This window comes from Mytilus californianus, unplaced genomic scaffold (genome assembly GCF_021869535.1).
Source record: "Mytilus californianus isolate M0D057914Y unplaced genomic scaffold, xbMytCali1.0.p SCAF_12, whole genome shotgun sequence".
Taxonomy (NCBI): domain Eukaryota; kingdom Metazoa; phylum Mollusca; class Bivalvia; order Mytilida; family Mytilidae; genus Mytilus; species Mytilus californianus.
The window spans coordinates 18,259,599-18,272,187 of NW_026262604.1; the positions used below are offsets into that span (position 1 = coordinate 18,259,599).

Sequence of the window (12,589 nt, forward strand, 5' to 3'; positions counted from 1 at the left end):
GATTCTCTCTAGAATTTTTAATCAATTAACATTGGTATCTTTTTTCTTTCTAAAAGTATGAAAAAATAACAAGGATTATATATGATTTTTGAATATGGCTTTTGAAACTATATGTAACAAAATCATAAAAAGAAAAGTAGGGGTTTACAGTCAAAATATCAATTGGCATTACATGGATAGAGGCTTCTGAATATCTGACAAAAACTAAAAAACAAAAGGATTGAACATCTTTAACAGTTCTCGAGCATAGAAGGAACATAATATTAAACCAGGAAAAAGACAGTAAAACCTCACTTCTATATTTAGTTACAACTCAAATGGACATCTGCTTCCAGAGTTACCAATTACTGTAGAAGCCCTAAATGTCTTTCTGCCTGCATATTATATTTAAGGTAACATTAAATTTCACAGCAATTGTACAATGGAGCTTTCTGAACATATTGTAAAATAGAATATAATATAAATGCTTTGTTAAATTTCAGCGATACTTATTTAAAACAGTTGTTTATGAAAATGCAGGTGAGAACACTAACATCACAAGGGACAACAAGAGTCACACTAACATCACAAAGGAGAACAAGAGAGATAACTACCATCATAAGGGAGAACAAGAGAGAACACTACTATCATAAGGGAGAACAAAAGAGAACACTACCATCACAAGGGAGAACAAGAGTCAACAGCTATAGTCTGCCTATGATATACCGTCTTTTAGGTGTGTATATTATTTTTATTTATCTGTGTACCTTATTTTTTTGATAGCATTTTGTCCAAGGCAATGGTTGTCTTTCTGATATTGTTTTTCACCTCAATCCTTTTTTTTTTATTAATTTTGTATTTACATTGTGTCATAGTTCAGTGTATGTTCACCTTTTTTTGGTTAATATGTCTTTTGATTGAGTTAAGCCATTTCAATTGATATTTTATAGTGTTTTTCTATGTTGTGATGTTACACTATAATTGTTTCAGGGTAGGGTGATGGTTGGCGCCTATTAAAACGTTTAAAACTGCTGCATTTGTTTGCACCTGTCCTATGTCAGGAACCTGATGTTGAGTGGTTGTTGTTTGTTGATGTGGTTCATAAGTCTTTCTAGTTTCTCGTTTTTTATATAGATTAGACCGTTGGTTTTCCTGTTTGAATGGTTTTACACTAGTCATTTTTGGGGCCCTTTATAGCTTGCTGATTGGTGTGAGCCAAGGCTCCGTGTTGAAGGCCGTACTTTGACCTATAAATTGGTTTACTTTTACAAATTTGGACTTGGATGGAGAGTTGTCTCATTGGCACTCATACCCTATCTTCTTATATCTATATAGTACCATTTTATTTTACTAAATACAGTACCAGAGATCTCCATGACCTGTTTTATGATGGTGCATTGCCATCGTTAAAATATCTTTCTTCACCTTCAAATGATCCCCGCCATCGTTAAAATTAACTTCCACCATTGTCAAATAATACCCGCTATTTAACCAGAATAATTCAGTTGTTATATTTCGCTGATCTACAATTAATCCATTAACTATCGCAAGTAGGAGAGATCGATTAAGGGGAGCGACTGAATTATTTGGGTTACCCAACATTGTCAAAATTTGTTTTCGTTTCTCTAGCCGCCGCCTTTTTTGTTAGCAATTATTTCAATTTAACCTTTAGGCTTTTTGTATTATAATCCAAAGTAATTACAGTTTTCAAGCCCTGAGGGATATCTGGCAAAAAAGATCACTAATCACTTGTATAGGTGGATCAACACACCTGACAGGAGAACTCTTGATCAAGAAAGACGATTGATTGCATTATATTTAATTACATTTCTGCAAATGCTAATGAAACTTTAGATTAAAAAAACAAATGTTTAATCCAGTAACAAAGAAAAAAGTTGTACAAGCCTCGGGTCGAACACGTGCTTTTATATTGACTTACGCAATCAGCATCCCATTTTCTAAACGAGTACAAAATAAGACGTAAAACTCAACATAATTTCATGCCAAATAACACGAGTTCAGCAATTATCAATAATATTTAATCACTTTACAAGTTTAAAAGTAAATACATGAATATTAACTGCAACTTGATAATCTGAAGAAATTTCGCATCGTAATTCCGAATTCATTTCGTAGTTTACAGTACAATCAAATTGATACATCCGGTCTTCCGGTTTGCTATCTAAAATTATTAAAAGTTTTTAAGTTGTAAACATTTGCCCTCCAAATCTTTTCTTCACAACTTCTGAATTTGACAGTGAAAAAAATATCCAACCCATTTTTAAGTCCTATACAATTTATACCAAAATAGCAAGAAAACAAAGTGGGAACCCCAAGGACAGCTTGTGGTCATTCTTGACTAATGGGAGCAATGCAGGCTTGGCATTGGAATTTTTATAAATAAAATAAATATAATAAGCAATATATTACCCTGTTCACCTAGATCACGCCGGGGTTTTGTCATGGTGAAAGTTCCTCCATCGTTAAATTTTCATCCATGGAGATCCCTGCTGTCCCAGTTTTTTGTTCAGCTTATGTCACTCAATCTTTATTTTCCTGAGAGTTAACTCGTTTTGTCCACTTTTTTTCTCCTTATATTTGTATTTTGGCCATTGTATTGGCTGGCTTTCTCCAACTTGTGTTTTTGTTCACCCCATTGACATACTTTTTTTATCCTGTTTAGGTTGACCTTTTAATTAGCTTTGTATCCTTTTTTTTGTAATATTGTATTACTATGAAATTCATAACATTTACCTTAATCAACCAAGTACACATTGTTCCAACAGGATAGGGTGACGGCCAATTAGGTGTTCTTATCTCTGTGACATACGACTCTGATACATAGACAATACCTCCACATGCTAAAATAGTAACCATATACTGATTGAAGTTCATGTAAAACCTGAGATCTAATATAAACTACTGTAAATTCAGAAATTATTGTGTGCATTTATTATTGCGATTTTATCATTTTAGACTAAAATGTTATTTCATTTTTTGCGATATTGAGAAAAAATCCTGTTTTTAAAAATTCAGATAAAAAAATTTCAAGATGCGAGTATAAATTATTGCAATTATAACCCTTTCGCATTTTTTGCAATAATTTCTGAATTTACAGTAGCTTAATCCCGCCACAAATTTACATTTGCTAGTCCCAAATCAGTAATTGTAGAATGTCAGATCTTAATTGTCTTTCTTTATTCAGAGAAAAGGGTGTGAATGACAGGTTTGTTTCTGTTTTATTCATAACTTTTAAGACTCAGGATGATTAAGACTCAGTAGCCCTTTTCACAAAAAATCTTAAGTGTAAAATTTATAGTAAGTCTAAAATATTCCTTAACAATTCAACTAAATATTTTTTATCTTAAGATTAATTTTACACTTAAGATTTTTTGTGAAAAGGGCTACTGGATGATTAAGACTCAGGATGATTAAGAACTCAACATATTATATAGGCACCTACATGTCTTTAGTGAATTCATCAAACACTGTACAGCACTCTCTTTAAATGTTATTTGTTAAAGACTGTATACTGCCCTCTACATGTAGATCTTTTTTATTTACAACTGTATACTGCCCTCAACATGTAGATATTTTCTTGTTTGTTTAAGACTATGTTGCCCCCTAAATGCTTTTTATTAAAGACTGTATGTCGCCCTTTAGCTATTAGATGTTTTATTGACTGTTTTGCCCTCTAAATGTCTTTTGTTGAAGACTGTATTTCCTTTTAGAAGTCTTTTGATGAAGAGATGAATCTGAAAATGCATCACATGGTATAGCTGACTTATATAAACCCAGAAACCAAATTTCAGAAATCCTTGTACTGTAGTTCCTGAGAAAAATGTGACAAAAATTTTCAAAACTTTGCTACTCATGTGTAAACTGATGTAAGTGTTTGGTAAACAGGAAGTTGTTGAGTGATGAATCTGAAAACGCATCACACGGTATAGCTAACTTATATAAACCCTGAAACCAAATTTCAGAAATCCTTATGATGTAGTTCCTAAGAAAGATGCGACGAAAAATATTCATGGGATGGATGGACGGACTGACGGATGGATGGATTGATGGGCGGACGGACGGACGGATGGATGGACGGGCGGACAGACAGAGGTAAAACAGTATACCCCACTTTTTTAAAGCGGGGGTATAAAAGTTGATATTTTTCTAGCATGGACCTATTATTGTATATGTATTGCATAGATTTCTTATGTTATCATGTCAATGTGTGAAATTGGAAGCATAATACACACTATCTCAGAAGTAAAGTAATTGTATATAATTTGCATCTCCTTTTCAATCACATACTTTACCTGATGATGTTTCTTCTGTTTGGCAATTGTCTCCCCTTTATACCTGATGTTATTTCTATTGTTTGGCAGTTTACTCCCCTTACCTGATTGTGTTTCTACTGTCTGGCAGTTGTCTCTCCTTAACTGATAATGTTTCTATTGTTTGGCGATTGTCTCCCCTGTTTACCTGATGATGTTTCTACTGTTTGGCAGTTGTCTCCCCTGTTTACCTGATGATATTTCTACTGTTTGGCAGTTGTCTCCGCTTACCTGATGATGTTTCTACTGTTTGGCAATTGTCTCCCCTTACCTGATGAAGTTTCTACTGTTTGGCAGTTGTCTCCACTAACCTTATGATGTTTTTACTGTTTGGCAGCTGTGTCCCCTTACCTGATGTTGTTTCCACTGTTTGGCAGTTGTCTCCCCTTACTTGATGATGTTTCTACTGTTTGGCAATTGTCTCCCTTTTATACCGGATGATATTTCTAGTTTGGCTGTTTACTCCCCTTACCCGATTGTGTTTCTACTGTCTGACAGTTGTCTCTCCTTAACTGATAATGTTTCTATTGTTTGGCAATTGTCTCCCCTGTTTACCTGATGATGTTTCTACTGTTTGGCAGTTGTCTCCCCTTACCTGATGATGGTTCTATTGTTTAGCAATTGTCTCCCCTTTATACCTGATGATGTTTCTACTGTTTGGCAGTTGTCTCCCCTTACCTAATGAAGTTTCTACTGTTTGGTAGTTGTCTCCACTAACCTGATGATGTTTTTTACTGTTTGGCAGCTGTGTCCCCTAACCTGATGATGTTTCCACTGTTTGGCAGTTGTCTCCCCTTACCTGATGATATCCGACTGTTTGGCAGTTGTCTCCCCTTACCTGATGATGTTTCTACTGTTTGGCAGCTGTATCCCCTTACCTGATGATGTTTCTACTGTTTGGCAGTTGTCTCCCCTTATCTGATGATGTTTCCACTGTTTGGCAGTTGTCTCCCCTTACCTGATGAAGTTTCTACTGTTTGGCAGTTGTCTCCACTTACCTGATGATGTTTCTATTGTTTGGCAGCTGTGTTCCCTAACCTGATGATGTTTCCACTGTTTGGCAGTTGACTCCCCTAACCTGATGATGTTTCTATTGTTTGGCAGCTGTGTCCCCTTACCTGATGATGTTTCTACTGTTTGGCAGCTGTGTCCCCTTACCTGATGATGTTTCTACTGTTTGGCAGTTGTCTCCCCTTATCTAATGTTTCCACTGTTTGGCAGTTGTCTCCCCTTATCTGATGATGTTTCCACTGTTTGGCAGTTGTCTCCACTTACCTGATGATGTTTCTTCTGTTTGGCAGTTGTCTCCACTAACCTGATGATGTTTCTACTATTTGACAGTTGTTTCCTCTTACCTGATGATGTTTCTACTGTTTGGCAGTTGTCTCCCCTTACCTGATGATGTTTCTACTGTCTGGCAGTTGTCTCCCTTTAGACCAGATGGACAGAAACATTTACAGTTGTGGTCAACAAATCCCCCATTATCACATTTTGGTCTTGATGATCCTTTACAGTGAGCTAAAATATAAAATTATAATATAAGCATTTTACATAAATATATCAATGACCAATATAAGTATAAGGTCTAGAATATATATAGAATCATGTGCAAAACAGTGTAGCCGAGACCATTGATTGGCGCGCTGAAATATCCCATTGACTGGGTCAGATTAGGTGAACGTTCGTCTGTAACGCCCACAACTCCCGACGTATTTATCATAAACATTTAAACTGTGGGGTTGCCAAAGGGTCTCAGTATATATACGAACTACAGTGCACATTATATTATATACATATTTTATTTGCGATCATAAAATGTACGAAGTCGTCCATTACTATGTAAATTGGGTCGATTAAAAAAAAAGCTGAATATGTTTCTGTTGCCAAGGGTTTTTCACAAGTATAGTAGTTAGCAGAAAAGATCATCAAACTATACATTTTATACTGAACTGCGGCCAAGCTTAGCGAAAGGTCGTGCAACATAATCAGTCAAACAAACTTTATTAGATTTACTCGTTAAGGAACGATCGTTTTCATTGGTCAATTCAAACCTTCGACCTCACACCTGCGAAAATAGAACACGCGTACTATAAAGCTGAATGGACTGATCAGTATTCACGTAGCCGGTCAAGGTCGTTAAAAACTTCCATCGTCATATTCACGTACATGATTGTGTTCTTGATTATCCCATGGCAATTCTAGCTTTTATACATGTGCATGTAAAATTTTAAACTTTAATCTTAACAGTCACGTCGAAATATTTAATTCAACTGTCTCCTCTCAATTGGTTCTGGATTAAGGGAGCTACCATTTTATTTTGATTGGGGGTGGGGGACTTGGATGAAACATTTTGTCCTGCATGTTTTTTAGTTGTTATCTCTGTCCTGTCTTTCTATTTTTCAGTCTGTTAGGTCCTGACTATATTTATTAGTTTATCCTGATTTTTTTACATAAATCGTCATCCTACCTTTTTTTTGTCAAGTTGCTCACCCTGCCTTATCTTTTATTTAATGGACTTGATGAATTAACGTTGTACTTGAAATGAAACCGTACTTAACTACAAAAATAACCAAATTACATACTAAAGATATTGCTCGATTTTTATAGTAAATGGGTTTGTGTTATAAACTGTCATGTTCATTATTCATATTCTTTCATAAGTTTTAGGATAGTGTGATTGTTTTTCTGATTTAGTTTACTTGATTTTGAAAAAAAAATCCCTAAGTAATTTCAGAACATGTAACCAGCCATGCTTTGTTTAGAGAAAAAATGGAGATGGCAAACCATGGCACAGTGGAAGGAAATGTACTTTATAAACTCCAGCGATATACTTTCTTAATTTATAATTAACTGTTTTGCTATCCTCGGTTGAAAATTATATATTGTAATTATTTAAATATACAGTTGCATAGAAAACAATCAGTTTTAAACAGTGTGGTTATTCACTATATGTATTGATAAAAGGTGACTCCATTTTTGTACATACTTTTACAGTAGTCATCCTTAATTTCTTAATATTTCGTTTATAAGTTTATCATACATGTATTTCATTTTAATACGCACGCATGCCACACGTTACTTTGGCGGATAGTTCAACAATGTTATGCAAAGCTCTATTCTTACGGTATGAAATTAAAGGATAAATTTTCAACCAATTAAAATCGAAAACAGTACATTTATATAGTTCCTTATAAACTACGACATTTCTCACAAGTATTTATTTATTTTTTAGTTCCACACATGCAAAAATAAAATCTTCGCCGATGAAACATTTCAAACCTTTTTACACAAACATGCCTTCACTGAATTCATTTGAATTTCGTGGTGACCATAATAGTACATTGCATAGTACATCTATATTCACGTGCACACATGATACGATCTTTCGGGGACAATTTGCTCGTTTATGACACGTCATTTCTGAATGACCAAACGCTTAGCTACTTTATTTTCGTTTTATAGCATGAAAACAATAAAAGAGGAATGTGCAACCCATCATAAATTTGAAATGGATCAGTATTATGAGATCCTTATGACATTGTCAGGATAATAACCTAGCGTCAATATGAAAGAAATTAAAGTGGTTCATACATTCATCCGTATAAAAGCGGCACATGTATTTTATTTTATCCTTATATTTTTCATAGTGCGGTACAAGAGCTGCATGCATAAAGAATATTACTTAACAAAAAATTATTAGTATAATATTTCGACCCCACTATTTGAAATTCACAAAATACTTATTCAATTATTTCGACCAAAAATCATTGTTTTTTACGTTCGTAGTAACATAGTACATTCCATTGTCGGTCACCTGTGTCAATTCACGTGCACACTACAATTGTTGTTGTATTTAAATCTTTCGGCTAATGAAATGAGACGTTACAAATTGTTTGTTTGTGATACGCCAGAATGTTATCAATGAATTATCAATCGCTAAACTTGACTGCATTTCAGTGTACCTATTCAAAAACGTAAATGCAAATTTCACAAGGCTTGATCCAAATAGCCTTTTCACTGTCTTATAACTTGCAAGTACGAAAAAGACAGGAAAGAAGTATATTTTGTCTATATGTTTTGTGTTTGTGTAAGCGTACTTTCATTCCGCCGTGTATTTATTCCGGGTAACTGTTTTTCACTAGAGAATATTGGATGTAAATAGTGTGAAAGCGTCGATCTTGATATCGTTGTTTAGTTTATATTAAACCGGTTTATTGTTTACATAAATAAATGGGTTAAAATTAAAACGATTTTCAAGGAACCAGTTTAATTAATCTGAGTCAATCTAGTAAATAATATTGATGATGATGAGGAGGATGTTTTTATAACTCAAAATACTGTATCAATGATCAGGCCATTGAACTTGATATAAACCAAATTTAAAGAGCAGATTTGTTCTTACATAAAGTTTCAATTATCGAAGCATCCTTTGATATTGACATAGAAGATATGATTTTATATCCAAGTCGACCGAAAAGGAAATACACAGAAAACTTCGGCAATCCAATAAATATAAATATTATAATTAGTGACAATTTAAAAGCTATGATTTTATAGATTTGCATAGAAAAATTATTTAAATCTTATTCGTTGATAAGCATTATTGTGTTATCGTGTGTTCAAATGAGTACTAATCGCTTCAGCAATTAATGTATGGATCTAAAGCACTAGTGTAATTAAACCCGGTATAAAATAACTAGTGCAATCATTCCGGTACAAAATCACTAGTGTAATCATTCCTTGTTTAAAACACCAGTGTGAACATTCCTTAGATGAAAACTCTCCACTTTTTACATAAATCAACTATGCAAGTTTCAAATACACTAAAAACTATAAAGCCACATTTTATATATATTTCCCCTTCAAAAAAACTTTTTAAGAACCTTATAATGACTGGTGGATGTTTTACACTGGACCCGGATAGAAAAACCTAGTGAATTTTCGTTGGTGGATAAAAATCACTGGGGATTTTCTTCCTCCGGATAAATTACACTGGCGGAATCAAACCACTGTTACATTTGCACACTTTTTAAAGTTGATCATGCATTCGTTCTAAAATAAAATTTTGACCAGATAAAAGTTAAAAGATGACATAATTGGACAACCGCAATTGTTAAATCGCTTTGACGTCCGAAAAAAAGATAATAATCAACACATCCATTGTAACTTTTAAAGCCAGTTAAATCCTTTTTTGCTGAAAGAACGTCCGATATCATAAAAATTCATTATCAAAACATAACAAAAACACAAGTAAAGAACGTTTAAGTATTCAATATAAATCAAAACACAAAGGTTATTCCTGATTAGTTTTTCGAATTATTTTATTTAGGCGTTGAGACCCTTTGGTGACCCCACAGTTTAAATGTCTATAATAAATACGTCGTGAGTTGTGGGCGTTACAGACGAACGTTCACCTAATCTGACCTAGTCAATGGGATATTTTAGCGCGCCAATCAATGGTCTCGGCTACACTGTTTTGCACAAGATTCTATATCATTAAAAAGGAAAAAAGAGAGTATGATTGGAAGTTTTATTTTTGACCCAATGGTGTGGGTCATTTATGGCTGTTTGTCCATATGATACAAAAAAGAGTTAGTTGGTTGAGATGGCACACTATAACATGTTTAACCCTTTTTCATTCTGTATGTGTCTGTCCAAATTCAGGAGCCTGTAATTCAGTGGTTGTCATTTGTTGCTGTTTACGATATTCGTTTTCATTTATTGTTTTGTAGTTTTCTCTTTTGAATTGTTTTACATTTGTCATTTAGGGGCCTTGTATAGCTTGTTATTTGGTATGAGTTTTGCTAGCTCATTGTTGAAGTACGTACAGTGACCTATAGTTGCTAACCTTCTATGTCATTTTGTATCTGGTGGACACTCAGTAATCTCACTGGCAATCATTTACATCTAAAAATTGTCTTGTCAAAAGTGATCTACAGTTTATTGTGACATTAAAACCTAGATAAAAGGGTAAACACAATTAAGTTTTCCTTAATTCCTTGGGTATACTTGAACCACAAAGTAATGTTTAACAAAGTATAAATGTTCTATGCTTGTATGCAGACTTTGGCAAAATCATTAAAACAAATATCCATGAAAGTACATGTTTTCCTTAACTAAAAAATTGGTATTTACTTAAATAAATGAATCATTAGTAGCATTATTTTGAATATTTTCATTAATTTACTAAAATCTGGTTAATTATTTCAAAAAAAAGGAAAAATTATCTCCCCTTATGAAGAAAAGTTTGTTTTTCTTATTTCAATAAGTTTTGGTAAAAAAATAAACTTATGATATAGGAAAGTCACATTTTGTTTCTAAAAGTTAAAATTTAACTTAAATATATTGTGAGTTAAATGATTTTGTAAGGGAATTTGACATTTCCTTCAGAGTTCATTTAAACAAAGACTCCTACTGAAAAAACGATAAAATGATAAAATGGGAAAATGGGAAAATAGAAAAATTCTTTAACGAAGCATCCTTAACTCAAGTCTACTAACTTAATATGAAATATACCTGCACATTGATACGCATCAGTGATTTCTGCTACGTCATAGAAATCCAGTCCAGCATCTAGGTCAGCTAGAAATTCAAGGTCTTTGTCAATAAATTCTATAGTTTTGGCTTGTCTATTTCCAATTTTTTTCCCATATGCCTAAAAAAGCATTAGAATTAAATAAGATTTGTTGTAAGAGTTGGAATAATACCCAAGCATCCTAAATATTGACCTTTGAGTAAGCTAACGACAGATATACCGGGAATAAAAGAAGATGATAATCTAAATTCGAACTTTTTTCATATTCATTTATTATTCGTAGTATACCAAGCCTCATGGATTTCGTGAGAATAGATAAACCATTATTCAAAAGTCCAATAAAGTCAAATTTTCTTGAGGCTTTTATGATGACTTTGGAAAACACCACTAAATAAAATATCCACATCGAAAAATGCAATTTTTCCTCAATCCATGAAAATTCAGGTATCCACAAAAATTAATGAATTCACAGTAGTGTTTTATTCAATGTGGTCTCAGCATATCAGGAACTGACATTTATACACTTAGTCTCCTGCATATATAAAATAATAACGAACCATCTTTGAGGGGTTCTGATGACAAGGTAGGAGTTGGTCTATGTTGAAAGGGACATTATTCTACAAAAATAACATACCGTTAGGTGGAATATCCTTTACACCAGCACATCTGCCTATTTATATCAAACAATGTACCAACTTCCATGTAGATATGATAAGTCTTAAAGTTGGAGTTCCATATCAGGATCTCGCAATACACTTAGCCTCATTCATATATATATATACCCTCTTCAAAGAAATTTGTTTTGCATGCACACGTATAAAAATTGCGGTTTTTATCCAACGCAATCATAGGTTTGAACGTTATTTTCAATTTAGACTTGTTTATATTTTTTCGTTTGGGCTTGTATTATATTTGCCTTCGGGTTTATATGATCCGTTCATCCTATTTTGACTTTTCAAAATTCAAGAGTCAATCCCAAATTGAGGTAAATTATATGGCCTTCCAAATACCGTTTCGATTCCTAACATCACTGAAGAGACATTAATTGTCGAAATCCGCATATGGTGTACACATTTTTGCACCTCATGTTTGCGGTATACCATCTTATCCGCAAGTTTATTGTTTTCTGTTTGGTAATAAATTATTCATAAGATCTATTTTGTTACATCTTGTGATCCGTTTATTTGGCAATCGCCAATGGCAGTCAGCAGGGTTTAAGAACATCAGTTGTTCGACCTGCTAGTCAAATGCGTTTTGTTAAAATATACTTTTTCACTCATTTGGTCTTTTGGAAAATGTTGTTTGTGCTGTATTTAGACCCCTCTTCAAAGAAATTTGTTTTGCATGCACACGTATAAAAATTGCGGTTTTTATCCAACGCAATCATAGGTTTGAACGTTGTTTTCAATTTAGACTTGTATATATTTTTTCGTTTGGGCTTGTATTATATTTGCCTTCGGGTTTATATGATCCGTTCATCCTATTTTGACTTTTCAAAATTCAAGAGTCAATCCCAAATTGAGGTAAATTATATGGCCTTCCAAATACCGTTTCGATTCCTAACATCACTGAAGAGACATTAATTGTGGAAATCCGCATATGGTGTACACATTTTTGCACCTCATGTTTGCGGTATACCATCTTATCCGCAAGTTTATTGTTTTCTGTTTGGTAATAAATTATTTATAAGATCTATTTTGTTACATCTTGTTATCCGTTTATTTGGCAATCGCCAATGGCAGTC

The 12,589-nt window shown here is 33.5% G+C and overlaps 1 protein-coding gene across 1 annotated transcript in view; it reads right to left on the reverse strand.

Annotated features, from left to right (window-relative positions):
- The window catches only part of LOC127721479 (MAM and LDL-receptor class A domain-containing protein 1-like), a 39,469-nt gene that overhangs the window by 12,486 nt on the left and 14,394 nt on the right, over positions 1-12,589 (reverse strand). Inside the window, exons 4-6 of the mRNA XM_052228225.1 lie at positions 10,827-10,965; positions 5,706-5,828; positions 2,734-2,840 (exon numbers count right to left, since the gene is read on the reverse strand). Of these exons, the coding sequence (XP_052084185.1) occupies positions 2,734-2,840; positions 5,706-5,828; positions 10,827-10,965 (369 nt within the window). The remainder of the gene's footprint in view (positions 1-2,733; positions 2,841-5,705; positions 5,829-10,826; positions 10,966-12,589) is intronic.